General features: G+C 35.6%; 1 protein-coding gene across 5 annotated transcripts in view; it reads left to right on the top strand.

Moving 5' to 3' along the window:
• The window catches only part of LOC128243260 (heat shock 70 kDa protein 12B-like), a 51,377-nt gene extending 30,311 nt beyond the window's left edge, over positions 1-21,066 (top strand). For 2 of the 5 annotated variants that reach the window (XM_052960911.1, XM_052960910.1), the window contains exons 2-6: positions 10,760-11,052; positions 14,120-14,434; positions 15,124-15,342; positions 17,919-18,054; positions 19,216-21,066. In XM_052960911.1, coding sequence (XP_052816871.1) covers positions 11,014-11,052; positions 14,120-14,434; positions 15,124-15,342; positions 17,919-18,054; positions 19,216-20,276 — 1,770 coding nt within the window. In that variant the 5' untranslated portion in view covers positions 10,760-11,013 and the 3' untranslated portion in view covers positions 20,277-21,066. Of the gene's footprint in view, positions 1-7,932; positions 7,998-10,228; positions 10,527-10,759; positions 11,053-14,119; positions 14,435-15,123; positions 15,343-17,918; positions 18,055-19,215 lie in introns of those variants that run through there. The other 3 variants (XM_052960908.1, XM_052960906.1, XM_052960909.1) reach the window with 3 other exon arrangements.
• The last annotated feature ends 3,148 nt before the right edge of the window (positions 21,067-24,214 follow it).

The following is a 24,214-nucleotide window of genomic DNA, read 5'->3' as shown; positions in this document are numbered from 1 at the left end:
TGAACTGACATAACGCCGATGGCGATTATGCTCCACCTCTCATGTCATGTGACTTCGCCAGTCCGACTTTGACGCAGTAGCAGACGATTAGAATATACAGAGGATTGACAAGTACTTGAATGTTTTTAAATAAATATCAGACCGAAAGAGAACATATTCATCAAAATTAGTTGTTTAAAATATACCTAATGACATGTTTAGAGACAGATAAAAAAAATAGGCTATAAAAATAATTTATTTTATCGATGTTTAAGCTGAAATCCGCTGAAACACACAAGTAAATAGTATTTGTAAGGTACTCTCTGTCTTAAGGGGTACAGACACGAACTCTGACGATCAGATTTTCCTAAAACAAAACTAACTTGGAAGTTGAAAAGAAATCATGCGTTACATTTCGCTTTATGTTTTATCTGTTAAAAATACCGAATTGATTTTTTCCAGCCTCAATTTCCAAATTCTAAAATTTATTGGCATTGTATTCGTATTATAAGTCATTGATGGAATTTTAAGCTCAGTTAAACAAAATAAAGTTAAATCACTGAAGCTTTTTTGTGGAAAAGCGTAGTGAAAATAATTCTCGTATAGATGTGTGATAATATGTGGTTGTCACAGATATGCACGGAGTGATTCAAAATATGTAAATAGTCAAATCGTTCTATCGTTTTAAATAGTTCTGAGGAGAGTTCTTTACATTACATATGTTTTTCTTAAATCACATGAAAATCTATTGTGGTGCCATTTCAAGTAAAAAAATGATTTATTTGGATTGGAAGAATTGCCACATGACAATGTTTCCATGATGCTACAGACGACGATCTTAACAAGGGAGATAATTACGCGAATGCATTCAAAAAGTAGTTCTATACGGGTACTTTTTTATCTTTAGCCGTGGGCAAGATTATAAGTATCTTCAATGGCCGGTCATGTAAGACAGATTCATCCCCACCCAAGCGTAGGGTGAACAAAATGCACGAGGGTTAAGATGAGCCTATCTTACACGAGAGGCTATGGTAGATGCTTTTTCACTCACAGCCACATACATCTTTATCGAAGTATATGCACCGCAAAAAAAAGTTATGGAAGCCATTACCGTTGATGTTGTGCGAAGCCAACGTGAAAAACAAGGTTATTTGCGTGTTGACATACGGGTACTTTTAAATCTGTTCCCTTGGGCAAGATAAAATTCTAGCATGGTAAAATATTTGGCTTGCGCCTCGTGAAATTCGAATCTGCAAAAAGCCACTCGAGTCGAATACAACCCCCCGGATCAGTACTAATAACCCTATTACTTTTAATGCATCGGATTGGATCTTAATCCAAAGAACTGCTTTATATTCCTTATTATTATTCTATGATGCTATAAATATCATGCGTGTATCATCTATAGTGTGTGTGTATGCAGCAGCAAATCAAGTATCCCCTTTGTAGCATACTGTAACTATCACCAGGAATGAACAAAAAAGTTTCTTGACCACAAAACCAAACGCAAGTAGTAGTTTGGCTCGATTGATTATCAGTCCAGGAAAGTTTCTTATCGATATTTTTGTTATACGCGAGAGTTCGTTAGAGTGATATAGCGCAAAAAAATGCATTGTTTTGTCTTTCGATTGCTGTATTGGTCACCATTCATGCTTGCATAGTTTCCAGGAACACTTGTGGTCAAATACATGACAATTACACCTAACCTATTAGATGGAGTGAAACCTAGTGTGTACAATGTTTCAAATTGGCTTTTTTTTGAGTCCACATTGAGTTCATATCCAAATTCCGCATAGCCTGCCTAAAATCCTAGGGTATGCACATGTGCCATCACCTAGGGCCAGGTCTCGGCTACACAGTGACATAGGTCCCTATGGTCCCCTTGCTCGTTTCTGCGAGAACGAGTCTTACATGTATGGTAGGGGTCAGTAGGTCTTATATTGCCCATATACGCACAATGTTGGGCTAAGAACGGGGCCAGACTAAAATCCTCGTAGTATTAACAGTTTCCCCGAATGTATTACACCGCAAGGTAATCCTTGGATACAGTGCTTTTGGTCCCCTTGCTCGTTTTTAAGGCATCCGCACCATAACATTGTCTGAATATGGGCCAAATTGGCATTGGGAATCGAGTTCATGTCCCTATTCGGCATAGCCTGCTTAAAATCCTAGAGTATTCACATGTGCCATCACCTAGGGCCAGGTCTCGGCTACACAGTGACATAGTTCCCTATGGTCCCCTTGCTCGTTTCTGCGAGAACGAGTCTTACATGTTTCCTCGAGAATATTGCATGTCCTCTTATTGTATTGATTTTGGTGGTGATACGGTGCTAGCACCGCATCACCGCGGTGATATGGGGATACGGTGCTACGGTGCTAACTTCACGCACATCAATCTTCGTTGTTAGTGCAGGGCGGAATCTACTGAGAGGTATCTTATTTACTTTAACTTAAATATATTGTTTTGTTTCTTTTGTTTTTAACCGTCTGTATTTTTATCCATCGAAATCGATAGTAGAAGTTGTTGAACTATACAGATTGAATACATGTTCAATCCGACGTGTACAATTAAATCGAGCGGAATTAACTTCCTTGTCCATGGAGATGGACGATATGTGAGTTCTGGGTCGAATGTTTTTGTTTAATTTAAATACTTGTAGGGTGCCTATTCCTAGACGTTTATTATGACCCAAAAGTGAATTATATGTTCATGTTTTGCATAACTCTGTTCCAATGTATATTTGAATTATACATCAATGATAGAACTTGATTCATATGATCTGACCCATTAGCATAAAACCATATAGTATTTTCTTTGCAATTCAAAATAATTTTAAAACGATTACTATTAAGGTTCGATCTTCAACAGCACCAAAAGTAGGTGTGGAAGGCCAAACATTTCAACTTTTGAAAACTTTATTTCCGTTATTTTCGAGTGTTAACATAATACACAACTAGTATGTTAGGACTGTTCAAAAATCAAAATCACACAAGCACATGAAAGAGGCATATAAATCGCATGAACATTTGAATGAACATTTTTACGAATCAAACAAACTGCTGCCATGAGACAGGAGTGAAACGCTAAACATGCGTTTTAAACGTCATCATTCGCAATTTAAGTTTGCCATTTAGGTAGAAATAAGCATAGTGCACTGACATCTAATTTTTCTTAGAATCTAATCAAAGATTGAAATATATGGATTCAATGTGACGTTGTAGACAAACAAATCACTTTGGTTGGCAAGGTTAAATTCATAGCATTCACAAAAGATGATACAAAACACTGATGCACCACTTTTGAACACCAATTTTTTTCCTGAGCACATGGATTTACACTGAAATGACTTTTGGCTACACTTTGTCCCGTCTGATGCATCATCCTCAGAACGCTTTTGAGATCCCTGGACAGCGCGCGTTGAATAGCTGCATTCCTAACTACTTTGCATGACACTACTTTTTGTGGTTATCTTAAGCCGTTAAATCCACCGGTTCTTAATAATCTGATGGATTCGCTTTCTCCGTTTGACCCGCTTGTATCCGAACCCAAACATATAAAAACCTATAGCATGTAAACTTGTCATTAGCTTAGGACCAATTTTTGGACCTCGCCTGAAACTAGGCCTTGGAGGATAGTTTGGGGTAGTTTGCGTATAAGGAAATTGGTTTAACCATATTTGTCGACTTCACTATTTAGAATGCTTAGGGTTTAGCCTTAATCGATTCAATAAAAGAATAGAAATAAACGAAAGCAAGAGCACACTTTTTATGCTCTATATCAATCTTTATGATAAACTTAAGGATTTAGATTTAATTTCCCTTCTTAAGATTGAGGGTTCCTAGTTCACCATCATATGGTGTTTTTATTGCACAGTTGATAATATTGCTAGAATATGCACAGATGTCAAAAATTATAGCTCACACAGTTAACTAATAACAGAAAAACTTCTGAAATAGTGTTTCAGATATCATAAATTAAGGAAAACTTTCTTAAAATTTGTTAATGGTTATTATATTATTAAAACAAAGTATAATAGTAGTCTTAAATCGCTTATTGCTAATTGCTTATAATATTGCTCATCCCGATTTGTATGATGGTGTTTTAAAAATAAAATACGTTAAGATTTCCCATTCATGAATTTTCATTATTCGGGGTTGTTGGTATAAGAGTGAGGTTGTTCACATAGACTGGTTTAAACCCGTAGTAAATTAACATTTTACTGACCGTCCAAGGCCGTACCTAACAATCCTTGATAAACACACCTCGGTTTTTATATAGTTTATATGTTCTGTGTTGTTTGTGAAGTTTTGTGCTGTTATTCCATGTTTCTGGTTTGTGATTGTTTGTTTTTGTGGTCTATGTCTTTGGCGGTAACCCTGTGCCATTAGACGGGGCTTCGGCTAATAATTTCACGAAAAAAAACACGCATTCTAGCCTTACACATAAACTTATTCATTGATTATAAATGTTTTCTATCATAACTCTGTTTTCAATAAATCTTCTTCCCTAATGATCATTACCAAGGTTTATAATTATTCTGATCATATAATGCCCGTGTGCGTTTTCATCGCAAAACCATGGCTAAGAAAATGGGAAATAAATGCACATTACGTAACGACACTATAAAAGCTTAGTTTTATGAATAAGCCTTGTTGTCAGTACTTTTAGAACTTTTATTTAGATATGCTAATCGCGCTTCACTCATCACGTGGGTTTCTAGGTATTACTACTTCCTTGTTAGTGCGGGCCGCAAATGGCGAAATAAGATACTAATACTTTGGAATATAATTTCTTTTCATTTCTTTATCTATCTATATATAAAAACACCATTTTAATTACCGCCAATGGTACCGTTTTACACTATCATTGTTTTATAAAAAAGGGGATCTTTTGTGATTAACGAAATTGACTCTCGTGTTACCTTTGAGAAAAATACCAAACTTGTATTGAAAAACATTATTATTTGTGTGCGTGTGTGCTCGTGTGTGTGTATGTGAGTGTTCGTGTGTGCGTGCTTGCGTGCTTGCATGCGTGCGTTTGTGTGTTATTATCTCACTTATTTTTTTAAATGTGTGTGTGTTTGCTCAAGGTATATTGTTTAGTCATTTTTCGTTCATGCCTTATTATTTACATCAATATAATATAGAGAGATCTCGAGATACATATTGAAATATGAGTACTATTTACAAAGCGTATTTGGTAGTGTGCCTAATGATTTATTCCTGCGCTGCCGACCAGATTGCGTAGACAATATGGGTAGATAACAATACATCATTGAAAGAGAGCTTCATAAAATGCACACGTGCCTGTTAAAAAGACACTGCATATAACAACTTAATAAAGATACTTTTTTGGGAAAGCTTTTCAGCACTTCGTGGTATTAGCATCATAGAGCTATAGAAAAAAAAACATATGCATTTGTAAGAAACTACGTTCAAATTCAATAGCTATTTAAAATGGTCACATTTCCTCAAATTGCACTGTGCGAGTGTTTTCTTTCCATGAAAATGTATTGTTGGCACAGCTCGTTAAAGGCCTAGACATTGAGTTAAATGTTTCATTTGAGTGTGTTTCGTGTTATTTGTTATATGTTATATCTAAGGTACAGGACACCCTTATAAACTAATTTTGTTTGTGCACTTTATAAATGTTTTACCATTTAACAGTGATGTCATATGTATTAGTAAAAAAATAATCATATTTAGGCGGCTGTTTCAACGAAACATTACGTGTAAAAGGAAGGCGAAAACAAGGCGGACGAGCATGCATACGGGCGGGCGTTAACACTACTGCGTTTGATTTTTTTTCCATTTCATAAAGTCAAAAGTTGTTTTCCAATTGTTATAAAACTTAGTCAAAATACTATCCTACATTGTCCTGAACATTTGTGAATATGGGTCACTTGAGGTAACAAACTGGGTCACTAGGTCAAATCTTAAAAAATATTTTCCAATGACATGAAGGCAATAGAATTTAACCAATTTTTCCAATCGTTATGAAAGTTTGTCAGAAATCTGCCTACATGTTGTCTTGAACATTTGCGAATATGAATCACCTCAGATCAAAAGCTAGGTCATTGGGTCAAAAGTTAGGAAATATCTACCCCATGCCATTAAGTCAATAGTTTTCATCAAACTCTAATGAAACTTTGTCAAAAAACTTGTCTATATGTTTTGCTGAACATATGTGAATATGGGTCACCTCAGGTCAAAAATCTTTACAGGTTTGTTTCTCAATGATATTTTTAACAGATTGTAGCTAAAAAAAGTATTTTTCTGCAATGTATTTCATAAATAATTCTCCAATTTTAATGGCATTTGGTTAGTTTACATATACACTCACGTACACATTCACCCACGCACACACAGACACACTTGGTTTTACACTGACACTCACAACATCGACCTGTCAGCACCACAGTCAATGATTGCATGAAAGGGATCTTGATATTTTGTGTCGTTTGTGTGGGTAAAGACGTGGGTAGATTTTGATTATGCATGACAATATGAATTGATTTCGAATTAAGTCTGAGGATTCAAGGTACAAGAATCAGCCAAACGTTTCACAGATTTTTGTTTGGAGGTAATGTTTATAACACTAAAACCATATGAGAAATTACAGTGATTGACTAATTCTCTATTTCACCACAAAATTATACACTGAAACATATTTTGGCTAGACTTTGTCCCGTTTGGTACATCATCCTCTGAACCCTATCGAGTCTCATGAATTGTACGTTGAGATGAAAATCTTTGTAAACTTTATTTTGCACAGCGCCATCTTATGTGGTACTTTTATGAAGCGTGTACACATAGCTCACAACACACTGCTTCGTTTAATCCACCGGTTCTGGAAAATAGAACAGATTGTTTTTCTCCGTTTTATACGCTTTTCCTGAAATAAATAGAATGCATCAAATAATGCAGGTCAGCTTGTCAGTAGCTTATGGCAATAGTTGATTGCCATAACTTTATATTACATTTTCCATATGATTTATCACATACTCTCATATTTTGCAGTACATTTCCTCAGTCAGTCTGATGCTCTGGTTCATAGCCCGTTGACTCTTTTATTCCGAAATCACTTTTGTTTTCATCTATCGAAACACATCAACTTAATTTAATTACTTCAGTGCTGTTGCTTAAGCCAATTGACATTCTCTTGTAACCGCTACGGTAGTTCTGTGATAGAGCTACGCTACGGGTCGTACCACCTGACGTAAATATGGTATCAATAGCTATCTTGCATTACGCTCAGCATTATAGGGTATTTATGGGAAACCACAACCTTTATACTGGTCTTCATGTTTGAGTTATTTCTATTCACTTGTGCACAGCATATTTTAATACAAGATCAAGTATCCATTCCAAAACGAACCTTTTCAACAGTTAGATCCGTCATCGAATAAGGACTGTAATATAACTTTTTAGAGATTACGTCCAACATTAACCGCATCTATTAAAATTCGAGGTGAAAAGACTAATACTTGATTTATTATTGAGTCGTTAGGTAAGGCAATTGGCTATGGACTCCGGTACTTATTCAGTATAGTTGCTATTCAATAATTGCAATACTGTTTTGACATCATAACCATCAAGCAACAAATGAAGTCTACACTTTACTTACAATCAAAAACTTTGATTAAATGTTTGCCGAATATTTTCTTAACACAATATCGAAATTTGAGTATTCTACGGCTGCCATCAATGTAAGCTTTAATAGTACCAAATAAAGTGAACATGGAATCAGAAATAAAGAAACAAATAACATAAGTACTTAATAACGATAATTGTCAGGCGCATTGATTATTTATAAAATACAAGATGGTTGACCGTGGATATTGGTTGATAATTGCTGCAGTGGGAAAATATAATTGCCCGAATCCAAGGGCAACCATATTCTAACATGGCGTTTTTCAATGAGTGTATGATTGGCTCGACATATCGTTTCAGGTTGTGTATTAAACAGAGTAGTCTACAAAGCGTCGACTAGATAAAGAATCCTTAAAAATATATTGGTATAACTTTTTTGTTCATACTTATTACGACCTATTTCGTAAAACTGAAGGTTAACTTGCTCACAATACAATAATGACGGACATAAGAACCATTAACTTACAGATTACTGACAGTGATGCATTCGTTCTGATAGCTTACAGCATCGATAATTTACTTTTGCAAAACAATTAAGCAGCGATTGAGTACCGCAAAAATGTAGCTCACTTCATCAAAATGTGTTTGGTTTAGCCAAATCACATTTTTCACATCGCTGTCAAGCTCACAGTTTTCCGTTTTACTGTTCGTGCTTTACATGTTTGTTCAACATTAATCCGTACAGTACATTCTTTGCATTGGTAGTCTACACGAAATGTTCGGTAACAGCGTTGTACCTCTGTTTGCAGGCAATGCAGAAGCTGAAAAATTCGTAAAGCAGGGTTATCATTCTCTCTCGCCTCTCTCTTGCCTCAGATAATAGGCAATCATTGACATTGACAAACATTGATTATAGAAGAAGAACTGCTTTGCCATGATTCGTTTCTTTTCACTGGTTTATTGCAGCAAGATGTACTCAAAATTGCTGCCCTTAAATAATGCATTTAAACCCAGAACTTCACTAAACGTCAAGAAACAATACATTTTATCTAACCAAGTAAGATATGGATTAAACATGAAACAGGGTAAACCCTATTAAAGAGACTAAGGCCTCAAGTGTTTATTGAACAACTCTATTCTAATTCGGCTCGACATTTTGTAAATGACGTGAGTCTGTTCGTAATGGGATCGGTGATCGCTCTAACCGAATAAACCAAATCAATAATTATTTTTCTTTAGAGTCGATACCGACTTATGTTTACATGACTTCGCAATCCGGCCAATGTGAGACCTTTAAATGAAGCCAAAAATGGCAACTATGTTTACAAATGCTCAAGTCAACGTTATCAACACCTCATGGCCGTCGTAGTCGTACGTAAAATATGTTGTAATTTTTAAGCTACGACAATTTTAATGAAACGCGAGACGAAGAAAACATAATGTAGCGATAAAATATTTACGATATCTGTGCTTGAGAACGTTAATGAAACGGCCTCCTGACCTTCTGACGTTACGTCTAATACTTCTACAATATAAACTTATTTCGGGGTCACACAAATATCGTCGCTAAAATGTTTGTGTCATACAAAACCATAGTATAATCGTTTTGTTTGTAAATCAGAGTATTCATGTAATATTACAAAGGAGACACTGCATTCATTTCAAAATCTTTATTCAATTGCTTTGTTAAACCAAAGAGACTTACCAAAATAAAAGACAAATAAAACTTCGATCAATACATTGAATATCGATAGACCATTCAAAACCATTAATTTGAAGGCACAGTCCCTGCCAAATTTATTTTGACAATGTCGATCGAAGTTTACATTCATCGGCGATGTGTAATTCGATTTCGAGTATTCTTCAAATTTGAATTGATTTCATTATGTACAAAACACATTTTAAAATACCATGTACGCAAAAAATTAGAAACTGCTTTAATTAAAATAATTTGTTTAGCATCCAGATAAATACATGCGCTTAGCCCATGCAACTGTAAAATTAACATAGAACAGAACGTAAATGGAAATTTCCATGGAAAGTGCCAGGTCCCATCGGATGAATAATGCAGGCAATACTATAAAACCCTGCTCCGACAATCGAATTGTTTTGAGAAACGCGTGCAACACATTGCATTTTGGGCCGTAAAATAAGACGAATTATGGTTAATCATAGATAAGAATTCTGCAAGATTCTTTTAATGCGAACTGAAAAATGCGCATTTTTTAACAGGATAAGAGTGGGTTTTTTTTCAGAAGTTTATATCACCATGGTAACCATCAGACAGAAGACTGACCTTGAAAAAATGACCTGCTGATAATTTCAACGATATTTCAATATAAGCACGTTTCCTTTTCTAGATATGTAATATGGTACAACACAGTTAATATTCCCCCGCTTCGTGACGATAAATAAACATAACTCGCCTAACTCTTTACTTTCAATAGCTCGGGGACTGCAGTAAATTCTTCATATAAAGCCACCATGTTAATGCTACTCAGCACAAATCCGTTGAATCAGTCTAAAATGAAAAAAAACAAACAAAAAAAACCGAATAACCTTGCAATACAATAACTATTGATAGTTCCGCTTTTCAATCAGGTATGCAAAATCACGTGGGTGTTTTATGCAGACAAGTAAGACAAACTTCCTCGTTAGTACTGGTCTCGAACGAGAGGATGGTATTTTAGTTAAAACTAATGTATTTATATAACATGTACTTTTTATTTATAACGTGATTAAGTTTACTTAATTTAAACGAAAATTGACATATACATGTTTACTGAAATTCATTATTCGTAAGTGGTTTAAACTGGATGTAACACTTGTAAAACTTTTTAAACGCATATTGATTTGGCATTTGTGCAAAGAAAATTCACTAAAGGCGGTCGTGTGGCGCGATTCATTGAAAGGCGTTAGAAATGAACTTCCTTGTTCTGTCACAGCAGGTTTCTGTGAGATATATGAATGATTTCATTTTAATATTTCAAGGAATTATCAAGAAATAAGGCACGTGAATTTCTTTGATTGTTATATAAAGAAGCTAAGCATAGTTGTTTTTCTTTTCTCTCTTAAGTGTATTTCAGTATTATTAACACAACAATAGAATATGTAAAATTTGAATAACTAAAATATTTAGGTGCATGCTTTTATCATCGTTTTAAAAGCCTTATCGTTTTCATTCCAGAAACAAAGCCATCTGCATTTTCTTGCGGTAGCATTCGACTTTGGCACGACCTTAACAGGCTGTCTCTGTCTTTTTGCGATGATCGAACGAAGATTTGAAGAAATGCAATGAAATGCTGGCTACGAATCAATAAGCTCTGAGAACACCAACATGTGTTTCACTATACTCACAAAAAGGTGTTAGTTGCGTTTGGATTAGAGACTGAAAATAGATACCCAAAACGTATTAAACAAGGATAGCATTAACCTTGAATTATGTTTGGACTATTCAAAAGGCTTTTTTATTATAATGAGGTAAGTTTTAATCTCCTCTGTTGTTGTTTTTTTTCCAGAAAAAGTCGAAATATTAGACAGTCTTGGTGAGCAAGGTAAAACGCATCCCGGTGGAAAAATCTTAAAATCGGTTACAACTAAAAAAACACGATTACCGTCTATCGAAAAAGCCTTACACTATATATACAAATATATTAATTTCGGTATTTAGTTTTATGCTTCACAGAATCATTGTTTATCGGATTTGACCAAAAAATGGAGCGAGAGAGCTTCAAATAAAAATCAATTATTTTGTCTTTTTTTCATAAAAACATGAGCCAGCGAAAAGCGATTGTTTACACCAATTTGACCACAACTCTGAACTCCATTAGACAATGGAAAAATGTTCTAAATATAATGTACTATTTACTCAATAGTTTTGAGTAGGCACATAAATGGAAAAACCAAATTGCTGGATAGTTATAACAGATTATATATAAGATATTGATTTTAAAACCCATTTTCTACATGAATCACTTCAACATCACCTGCAATTGACAAGTAAATTATCCCAAATAAAATAAAGCCCATTACATCAAAGGTCACGGTCGAATTGTCCTTAGACACAAAACACTTGTTAAATTAATAAAACTCAATTACGCTTAGTTCTACGGTCCTTAAACGTCTTTGGGAGGTAGGGCATGACGAGCGGATGACCCCTATTAGTTTTGTGATCAGAAGGTTTAATGTCACAGTCTCTGTGACCTTAAGCACAAAAAGCTTGTCCGATTACAAATAGAATATAATTGGTTCTGCGATCCTCAAATTTGATAGAAAGGTAGGTCATGGGCAGCAGATGACCTTCACTTTTCAGGTTACTAGTTCAAAGGATATTGTCGTGGTGATTTTGAACACAAAATTGTATCCGGTTTATTTCTAAAATATGGATGGTCATGAATTGCAGTTGACCCGTATATGTTTTGAGGTCAGTGGCTACAAATCAGGACCACAGTTAACTTGATCACATAAACAGTGTTCGATCAATAGAATAAAAAGTCCTAAATTATGGTGGAGGTTGGCCATAACCTTAAACTACTCCACATATATTGAATGCGTTATGATTTAGGAGAACATAAATGTTTTACAAACATCTCTTGTGCTTTAATAATGGCTATCCGCCAGACAAGACCCAATTGAGGGCATTTGTCACGATATTGTATAAAGCTCTTGTTATGATCTACTTTGGATATTTAAAACATAAAAGAACACCATATTTTTACACAGTCAGCATCAACAAACACAGTGCATACATACTATATATATAAAAAATAGGTATGTTTATCAAGAATTGTTAGGTACCGCCTTGGAACGGTCAGTAAAATGTAATGTTTTAAAAGAAAACAGATATCAGATTAGGCTAAACTACTGTTCGGCCTCTCCGAACAAGAATTAGTTTCTATACTGATCGCTGTTAATAACTAGATATTTGTTGGCAACGGTTTTTTTTTGGTCAGTAATTGTTAAAAAAAAAATTCAAACCTCTTTTCATATAATTATATTTCTGTGAGGATAAGGCACAACATCGACATCATCAAATCAAGTACTGGTTTTGATTATCATCAATTTAATCAGATAATAGCCTGTTGAACCGAAATACTATTACATAGTATAAAGAGCTTGGACAAGAGGCAACTGAATATTTCCTTGAAGTTTACCGGAAGCCGCCATTTTGTTTGAAATGATTGATACCAATGATAACCGGTTGATAAAAAAACCACGCATCGGTTACTTCCCTTTACAAAATAATACTATAAATCTGCATAGGAAAACTATAACTGACTATATTTCTGCTTTTAAAGAAGCACATTACCGTAACAACTCCGGCTCGCAGTGAAAAAGTGCTTTCACACTAGAAAATTGAAATATATATTTTAATATTCAAAACAAAAAATAGGTGTGTTAATTCCGAAGACCGAATTATTAATTGCAAATTCACAACAAATGTGAAGAAAAGAATGATAACTGCTGGTTAGCAAGATGTTGCGCAAGAGTATGGTCGTGTGGTGTGGGGAAAACGGCGAGTATGTTAACATTGAATGTTATTCTTGCCTCTAACAGTGACACATTTTTGTTTTTAAAAGCAATTAATTGACACCGGTTCAAATCATAAATATGGTTTGAAATATAATATGGCCAAGTCATTGGTCGTTTACTGATTGAAACACCAGAAATTACCTGAGCGAACCGTTCTACGTGTTGTCTTAGTTGAGCGAGTGTGCTGCTTGACATGAAGTAGACAAGGGCGCCAATATAACATGTTCATACACATTATCTATTTCGCTGTTTTGGCTTGTTATCGAGTTTGCGGCGCTTCCACCTTGTCTGGATTGTAGGCGACAACACGCAATAACGATAAATCCGGAAAAAAAAATCCGATTGTGTCGTTCTGTCGTTTTGATAAGAGGGAGGTTGATGCATGTAAACTGATTTAAACCCCCAGTACATTGACATTTTACTGACCGTTCCAAGGTGGTACCTAACAATCGTTCATAAACATAACTAGTTGTTTTATATAGTATATATGCACTGTGTTGTTTGTGGAGTTTTGTGCTGCTTGTGATTTTTTTGTTTTTGTGTTCTATGTCTTTGGAGTTTATCCAGTGCCATTAAACGTAATTATGTTTAAACTTTTGGCTACTGAGTTTGTTTCTGTAGGTTCACATAAGTATTGAAGTAAAACACGACAGAACGAGATAGCAGAAATCAGTCCCCACAAAATATACTGTTTCAAGTGCACAAATGACACATTCAAATCCGCCTTGGTTCAGAGTGTCCAATATCACAATAACATGCGATTTCTTGAAAGCCGATAGGAATTAACCTTATCTTTGAGACCTAGGAATGTATTTTAATACTTAAAGTAAATGATCAGGTGATAAGGCATAATACACTTTGAGATTGTTATTAAAACAAAGAAAACGTATTGTTGCTTTTTTATCTTCGCTAGCCTAGTTAAACATCGTTCAACACCGATATAATAAAATAATTTGGAAATATATATTTAGATGCATGCCTTCTATAATATTGTTTATAATTCTTTTCATTCCAGAAACAAGTAACGTGTACAGAGTCTACCGGTAAACATTTACTTGTGGCAGCATTTGACTTTGGCACGACCTTAAGTGGCTACGCTTTCTCTTTCCGCAATGATCCGACAAAGATTCAAACTAACCAAGCGTGGATTGCTGGATCCGAATCACTATTATCTCTAAAAACACCGACATGTGTTTTACTTAACCCGCATAATGAGTGTGCTGCATTTGGGTTTGAAGCTGAAAATAAATACCTAAACCTTGTTGTACAAGGGGAGCACAAATCTTGGATGCTGTTTAGAAGATTCAAAATGCTTCTTCATAACAATGATGTAAGTATTTCGCTCGTCTGTCTTTCCAACAAAGACTAGGTATTGCGATAGCGTTGGTGTACACGACGTTGTAAAAATCACGAACCTTTGCTAAAACTGATAAGACCGTTCAAGCTGTTCGTGTGGAACTTGGAACACTTGTTGTAAGAGACCTTGCAATGTTGCATTAAGAACCATCGAGTTATACTATTTTAGAATCCGAACACAGACGGTCGTTGACACCTGCAATCGATGCTATTGTTTTTGAAATAGAAACTTTTTGATAAAATATTTTCGAATTGTTTCCGCTTTGAATCACGTAGTCCATCGATTGAGCGTAACGTCGGATATTGCTACCTACTGACGTAACGTCGTTTTGACTTCTAATTTAACTTTTGCTATTTTGTAAGCCTTGGTATTGAAGACGTCGGCGTCATCGGGTAAAAATCAAACAAGGGACATAACTGATAAAACCGTTTAAGATAAAAGAGAAATTTAGTACACATGTTGCAAGACACAATTCACATATAAATGGCTAAATGGCATAAAGAAACGTGGAATTCTGCGACTTTTCACCTTACATTAAACGCAAAGCAAACTAAGGTGATCATTGACATACCGCATGTGATCCTCATGTTTGTGCGATAAAAACATTCCTGCATTTCAGTCATCGATATAAAATCACTCCTTTTAATCACTTATTTTATAAGGGTTTAAACAGAAAAGCGACAGTGGAGGACATAACAGGCAAGAAGATGCCAGCGATGAAAATATTTGCAATGTCCATTCGCTACCTACGTGACCATCTAGTTGATGCTCTGCATAAACAAGTGGACGCAATCCAAGAATCAGACATCTTGTACGTGATAACCGTTCCTGCTATTTGGAACGATGCAGCAAAGCGGTTCATGAGAGAAGCTGCTTTGGAGGTTAGTTTCTGTATTAGCTCTGTGTTACTCATGAATAACATGGCTGATGTAATAGTGCAATACTTTTAAGGCCTTCCACAGTTAAAAAGTTACAAAAACATATAATGATGCAAGATTTCTTTATTAAGGTCAGAGGTTTCTTACTAATTAAGGATTAAAATTCGACATGTTGCATTTTATTGGGGTATGGTATGCAATGGGGCTGTTCAAAATGGGTGGAGTCCGAAGGAAATGCAACATGTCGAATTTTAATACTTATATTTACATTCATTTAAATCTACATTTCTGCTAAAATGAATTGATTATTCAAGAGCATGTTCTCTTTTCTTTCTCTCGTTGTTCTCAACGGTGGGTAAATTAGAACAGCTATCGTAACCTAATTTTATACGACATTGAATGCACAGATAAAATAGTTCCTTATTTATATGTTAATTTTCTATCTTTTCAACAGGAATATTATAAATGCGTATTATTGCATACAATGTGTGTTTTCGGTCCGTTATCGTGGTGTATTAAACGCAAAACCCCGGGCGTTATCGGTAGAAAACGTGCACTTTTTTTTTTGTTTTACATATGCGCTTTCAGGGTCCGCATCATAACAATGAAGGCTGAGCGACGTGGTTTCTGACCCAAAGTTGGTCAACGATGCAAACTTTTGCACAAAAACATATTTTAGAATATAAAATGTAGCTGCATACAAATACCAAAACATGAAATAAACCACATATAACTTACATATTTTCTGCTGAGTTGTCTTTTCCTGGCAAGCTGATGTGTTTACCAAATAGTTTTTTCTGCAGTTGTTTTGACAATTAAAAGCACTAAATTATGTCTTAAACGACTAACTCCTCCGGACTTTAGTTATTTCTGTCGATTTTATTCAGAACATACGACTTATATGGACATGATTCCATTACGTCGTATGCAATGAACAAAGAAATTTCAAATAGTTTTTCTGATGCTGAAGATGCTGTACAGTACATTTTATCAAGAACATGTTTACAAAATTTTCAGGCTTAAATTAGTTATCAAAATAAATAATGGTTAAAGTAGGACTGAATTGGTAATTAATTGATTACCCAATAGGTTTTGTATGTAAATAATCCCAGTAATCCAGTCAATTTTCGAAAAAAACAACATTTTCAAAACGAATGAACACTGCAAAAAATGGCGTCGAAACAAAATGCAGCTGCCGAGTTATGTTGCGGCCCGAATGGAGCTTAATGTAAAACTTCCACGACATCACTCATGACGTCATACAAGCACCCGTTATAGAGGTTATTTTGAACTAACTTTTTTTGCATTTTCGTGACATATTTATAACAGCATTTTTAAACATAAACGTTTCTTCAACTGTTCCATCCATCATGAAATTATCTACATCAAAAACAATCAAATTATCGTTGCTTATTTTGTTTTAACTGCTTTACTGCAGATTACAGTTTTGCATGTTGCCAATAATTTTACTACGATTTCATTTAAAAAAATAGTTCCGTAGTAAATATGCCCCGCCCCTTGGTATTATTGCGCCCAATGACAGGACAGAAGTATCGAACAAACGCACGCGATATCGATGGGAAATGCCATTGCACTTTATACAGAAATGAAGTGCAATTGATAAACAACAACCATCATTAAGGAATAAAGTTTGAATGTAAATATTTAAGAATAATACATACATCCGCTGCAACATGTGTATGTGTAGAAGTTGAGCAAATTTACAAATTATGATTTTATCAGATTTTGACTCAAAAAGTGCCTCATTTTACAGATATTTATACAAAATTAATGTTTATGTGTTAAAATATTTATCCTACCCAATCAATAATGTATTGTGTCTTTGTGGTGATTGCTTTTATATTTATGACGATATTATCTTTATGAAACTAGGAAGTGATTTTAATTCACTATATTATTGAATATCTTTCTGATTTAATAATATATCGTCAGGACATTGTTGACTGCGTAAGCTAGACATTAAAAGATATTAATACTGTTGAAAGTTTTTTCGCATAATTCAAATGCCTTTTGAGGAATTATTTTATAAAATCATTATTCGTCAAATTTGCTCAACTTCATGATACCTCAAAAGATATAAATGTTTTACTCTTGAAAAGGATTTTCCTCAAAACTATTTGTTTTAGTTTAGGACTTCTCCCATTCAGACCCTTAACTATAAAAGTTTAGGTTATTCTTGAATGACAAGAACATTCAACGTGCACGTGTAACGCTTGAACATGACATAGGTAAATTTAACACAATAAGCTTATCGTTTTGAACATTTAGCACTAGAAGAATCATAATCATATATATGGTCACTGATGGTATTTACACCAAGTAATATACTGGGGCTCTGAAAAGAGGTTTATCTAGGGGGTTAGGATTAATGATATTAGCGCCTCTGCATCAGAGGGCTTTGCCAAACTACCTGTTTCAAGAATGATGCAACCCCCGGCTAATCAGTGCGGCTTTTGATTCGAAAATGTTGGCAACTTACCGGTGTCGGAATGTCTCCTTGGTGGGCAAAAATTGACAAAAGAATAACTGTAATTTTGTTTTGACTTCATCAAATGAAGGCTGGTCTGGACAATGATCGGATCAAGCTTGCACTTGAGCCAGAAGCTGCCTCAATTTGGTGTCAAAATATTAACACAAGCATCAAGACAGATCTGAGCAAGGCTGGCATCCAATACATGGTGGTAGACCTTGGAGGTAAATATGCCCTTGATATCCATGCGTCTGTTTTCCTAGCAATAAATTATCAGTATGTGCTCGTCTATATAATAAGTAAGCATCCCTTGTATATCGTAACTTTTAAGATACGAAAGTTATTATATGGTTGGTAGTCAGAACATGCTTTAAGAACTTAGGACTGTAATTATCTCTGTGATATCCACCGCTTCGGAATATGAATATTCTATGATGGTAGCCAGTACGTGCTCGTAGATCTTGGGGTAAACATGCCTGTGATGTCTAGCCCTTTGTGAAATGAGTATTATACAATTGGTAATCAGTACGTGCTCGTAGACCTTGGGGTAAACATGCCCGTGATGTCTAGCCCTCTGTGATATGAATATTATACAATTGGTAATCAGTACGTGCTCGTTGACTTTGGGGTTAACATGCTTGTGATGTCCGTCCCTTAAGAATATGAATATTATACAATTGGTAATCAGTACGTGCTCGTTGACTTTGGGGTTAACATGCCCGTGATGTCTAGCCCTCTGGTATATGAGTATTATACAATTGGTAATCAGTACGTGCTCGTAGATCTTGGGGTAAACATGTCTGTGATGTCCGTCCCTTTGGGATATGAGTATTATACAATTGGTAGTTAGCACATGTTCGTAGACCTTGGGTCAACATGGCTGTGATGTCCGTCACTTTGGGCTGTTAGTATTATATGATTGGTAGTTAGCACATGTTCGTAGACCTTGGGTAAACATGGCTGTGATTTCCGTCCCTTTGGGATATAAGTATTATATGATTGGTCGTAGATCTATGTTGCAAATGTTCGTAGACCTTGGGTAAACATGCCTGTGATTTCCGTCTCTTTGGGATATGAGTATTAACTGATTGGTCGTAGATCTATGTTGCAAATGTTCCTGAGATATTCAAGGCGAGTTACAGTTTCGTCTGTAATGTCTATTGATGAAATAGTTGATGGTTGCTGTACTTTTTATAAAGTCGCTATCATCCCAAAAAGGACACTGTTGTGTTTTTTCAAGGGAACATACTTTAATTTGTAATTAGCATAAGGGAATTGCTGAGTATGTCAGAAAACACAGCGTTCAACAATCGAGCTTAAATAAAAAAAATCAATCCTGATTTATTTAAAGTGTTGTACGCGTATTGTATGATTCACAATTTCAGGGGGAACAGCGGACATATCTGTTCATGAAAAAAACCTCGATGGCACATTGAAAGAAATACACAAAGCCAGCGGTGGACCATGGGGTGGTATACTTGTTGACCGGAATTTCATCTGCTGGTTGACCAATATATTCGGACAGGCCAAGATGTCCAAGCTAAGAGAGGAGGACATGGAAGACTACATTAGTCTTCTTCGTCAGTTTGAAAATAAAAAGCGCACAATTACCCAAGACACGGACGGACTTATAACATTTCGTCTACCCATATCATTAATAAACATTCACGATGAGGCTGAAAAGCTGACTGTTAATAAAAAGTTTGAACAGATGAAAATTCCAAATGCTTTGATAAACGACAAACTGAGAGTTCCAGCCAACATTGTAAGGTCTTGGTTTTCGGAATCGATTGAGGAAACAATTCGACGTATGACCAATCTTCTTTCCGACAGTAAAATGATGAATGTTTCTACCATTTTGTTGGTTGGGGGCTTTGGTGAATGCAAGCTTGTACATGATTCAGTAAAAAGGGAATTTAGAAACAAGAGAATCATTGTACCACAAGAAGCTGGGTTAGCGGTGCTAAAAGGCGCCGTCAGATTTGGACATTGGCCTGGGCTGGTTACATCTAGAATAGTGAAATACACTTATGAATTCTCTTCCATGTCAGACTATGATGCAAATATACACGGAATTGAGAAAAGGGTTACACTTGATTGTTATGGAGATGAAAAAGTGGAAAATAGGTTTCTCAAAATTGTCAGTGTTAATACCGAGGTGAACATTGGAAAACCGATCAAGGCACCTGGTTATACTTATCTCCAAATAAATTGTGACTGCGTTATGGCAATTTACACATCCTTAGAGCCAAACCCCGTGTTTGTAACTGATTCCGAATGCAAAAAAATAGGAGAAATTCCGTTGGGATATGCAAAAGGGAAGTCCAAAGATGAAAATAGAATAGAAGTTAGCTTCCTATTTGGTGACTCAGAACTGGAAGTTAGGGTGAAAATACTGAAAGATGGCTCTGAAATAAAGAAGGTCATTGATTTTTTCGATGCTTAGGATTCAAACCATTTAGCCCTATGTAGTAATTATCGTGAAATGTATCACATTTAGAACAGTGCAGTTGCGGTAAGAGACACCAGATACATTCCGTGTATACTCTATTCTAAATTGTCGGATTTCAACACAAAACTTCAATGGTTTCCTCATGTTTACCCAAGACGATTAATAGGAGGAACGTTTCTTTAACAAAACAATAATGGCTGAACCTAACCAGGATTTATTCCATAATCTGACCCAAATCCGCCTTTGGAGTACAACCAATTCGGTGACAATTTAAAAAAATGTACATAAAGTAGACCATGTTTAGGGGGTTATAAGAAATCAGAAACGTCACGCTTCAAAAATATTAAAATGTTGAAAGTATCCCAAAGTGTGGTTTGGTATAACCATACTCGATTACGTGTCATGTTCATTTAGTGACATGTGAAAACGAATGTCACTCTGAGTAGTCATTTCCAATTGGTGTTATCTGTAATTATTTATATAATTATTTCAAAGTAAAACAGTGTGATTCAATTTTATATTATACAAATAAAATATTTCAGAGCGCTTTGGAAAAAAAACACCCATAAAGAAAACAACTGGGAAAAAAGTGCAGTATATATCTTATTTGACTAGACTGAATCACGTTTGATTTTTAAACATACTTTTATAAATAAAAATAAAACCGCACTGAGTACTCACTTGCCTGTGGTATCAGCCCTTTAAAATCTAATTTCAAATGGAATTCATGTCTGACTTTGTTTATTACATAAGTTTTTTACGAAGAAGTGTGAAAAATGAAACAATAAAATTCGACATTATTACTGTTTTAATAATTTATTGTGTATTGTTGTTCTATCCCAGGCCGTTTGTGTCCTTCCACACTTTGGAAGAGTGTCAGCACGTACATGATGTATAGGTTAAATGCAAAAATAGCGTTAATGTGATTAATTGCAAAAAAACAGTAACATTTCTTGCATAAAACATTAAGTGACATGGACAGACATTTGCAGTTCAAAAGTCGCAGAAACCTATGTGTCCATGTACGTGTAGCTACTACTTTCCATAAAGGTTTTAGTTCGTTAAATAACGTTTAATAAGACCAATTTATGTCTCCTATTAGACTGAATGACGCTCGAAATAAACATGTGTTGTTTGATGATTATTAAGTAACAATATGATGTCCGTCTGTGCATGTAAAGTTCTTTCGTACGATGCTACTTCAATATGGTAAAATAACAGCTAAAAGGATTCTACTTAGTTTTCATTATGCAAAATCGTGATGGTAAAGCATGTATAGAGCATTCAAAATCTACATGTACTGGTACAATACATTTACTTAGTATTTCATCATGCAACGCTACTTTAACGTGTACATGTAGACTACTTTTTCGTGTTACGTCATCAAAGTATGTGTAGCGAGTTCAATCAAATGGTCTAACAATCGAGCAAATTATTTAGAAGGACACACAGTAACTAACACATTCGAAGATTTAGGAATAAAGTTTGGTCTCTTATATAATTAGAGTTGATGTCCGCAACTTGTTCATGTTTCTAATGTATCATATGTCATATTACTTTAAGTGGGCATAAGTAAAACAAATGTATGATTTTGTTACATATGATTAGAACATCTTAATTTTACATAATGTTTTATCTAGAACTATTCGCTTAAGTAGGTTATTTTCGACGTTAACAGGGTCAGTATCCGGAACGCTCTAATACCATTTTAGACGTTATCAACAGTATGAGAAGTAATAACTGACCTGAAAAATACAGAAACATTCAATATTTCCGAGTCCATACCGACCGCCAGGTGGGATAAAACACTTGAGTAAAATACCGGGCGCAAGGTTGATTAGAACTTGTGTCTGGAATAGTTTCCCAGTTGCAATATAGATGCGCGATATAAAATGATTACGTCCTATGGGTATTGGACCATACGCTCATGCAATGTAAACGATATTGGCTCATATTTGGTTAAACCCATCTGGCTAGCAACATGTGTATGCAAATTTGCGTTTCAAGCTTGGGTCTATGCGCCAACTGATAAATGTGAAAAGACAGCCGAATAAGTACACCTACAAGCAGAAAAGTTCTATTAACAGTGTTTGTTTGTAAGTAAATTGTGAGGTTGACACATATTAAAACTTCACCCAACTTAAGACATAAATGACACAGTTAATAGGTATGGTGATGATAAAATGTTCGTTACCAACAGTTTTCAGGTTGCCTTCGAGTCTTCAAACTCATCAGATATCTTCTCATTGAGCTCAAGGAAGACCATCTAATTAAGTCGACCTTCGGCCTCAATTCGGGTTCATAGAGAGAGCAAAATTCTTCCAGTATAATACATCATGTGTGACAGGGCACTTCGTTCATGGTTGCTTTAACGCGGTCGTTTTATAATAGCTACGCCAATTCCTCCGCATGGCACACGCGACCTTTCAGAACGTGTCTTTGCCCCACCTATCTGTTCAGTTAGAAGCGTGATCAAATACGCACAGAAACGTGTTGCTGCTATTCCCTTTAGTAGACATGTAAACAAATAGCCCGTTACGATTTGACTAAGCTCATCCCTAAGATATGTTGAGGATACTTGGGCTCTTCTTCATCAAAGTGTCCCATATGTATTGTAGCCAATGCTGTCTTGTTTCTCCGTTTTGTCGGTTTTAAGTTTCCATGCTCCATACACGAAACGCCTTCATGCTTCTGTAACTGTTCTTGGTATGAACGGAATTTACGTTATTTGCCGAGTCGTGCCGCCTTCATCGGCTGCATTGGCAAATCAGCTCCGACAGCCACCAGACCAAAAGGTTTGAAATATTAATTTTAATTTCCCACCTCAATCGTCTTGTTGAGTAACCACTGAAAGTCTCCCTTTCGAAACTAATATTTCGCGGATCCTTTGTGCAGTAGAGGATACGGAGCGCTCTCTACAATGGCGGCAAGGAAGGGGCTGCGAAAGAGATATAATGTTGACGAACACGGATTTCTACTCCTGCGCTCTGGGAAAATAGCAAGTACCATAAATCAAGAGTTATGTCAAATGCATTTCCGATGTATACTATTTCATAGCCAAACAAAGCGATTTATTGATTTAAGCATGTCGCCTGTAAATGTAAGCATAATTCTTCGACTAACAAACAAAGACCATACAAAAAGGTAATTTTTAAAACGGTTTGGTATGTCCGGGCTGTAATTTCGCCTGGAGCTGGGGTATTGAAATCAACTTCGCACAAATGTTTACTAGGGGATGACAATGTGTCGTGAAATATCATATCTGTATGTCAAATATCAAGGTCACCATAAAGGGCCGATGAGCGATACCAGCGAAAACGTTCTTTTACTAGAACGTCCTTCCGGTGTCGGACTCGGCTTCCCCTTGCGGCACATGACGACGGGCACTCGGGATCGTTCTCGACCATACGGTTCCTCTCAGCATCTGCCCCAGAAGCAGCAATATCCTAGTTCGGCCGACAAACCCATCTGCTTCGCGTGTGAATATAAAGGACACTTCCGACTTCCGAAGTGTGAGTGGTTCTCTAGGTTCCAGCAGTAAGTAATTCGAGATGATTTGGCTACAGACACAAGCAGTTTTGCGTTTTTAATTTTATAAGTTGTTTTTTTTCTACCTGAATGTCCATTCGCAGCTGTTACAACTTACACAATTTTGTTTTATAAAGAGAAATTGCAATACTCGAGAGCATTAGTCTATTTAACAATATACAGATAACTACGATAATACGGTATACAACAGTGTATGGGTTGCTTCCCTTTAAAGCTTGCTCACGATTTTGTAAAAAAATAATATTTTTATTTGATCTGGTGTACCGGAATATAAACTGATTTGCTTTTTGTTTCTGTTTATGTGTAACAAGACGTGTACTATGCACGATTTTGTATTATGAACATACAAGAAAAATGACTTTGACAATATGGTATAATAATTA

Source organism: Mya arenaria, chromosome 8 (assembly GCF_026914265.1).
Source record: "Mya arenaria isolate MELC-2E11 chromosome 8, ASM2691426v1".
NCBI classification, from domain to species: Eukaryota; Metazoa; Mollusca; class Bivalvia; order Myida; family Myidae; genus Mya; species Mya arenaria.
Note: the sequence above shows the minus strand (reverse complement) of the source record. Positions and strands in the feature narration are given on the sequence as shown.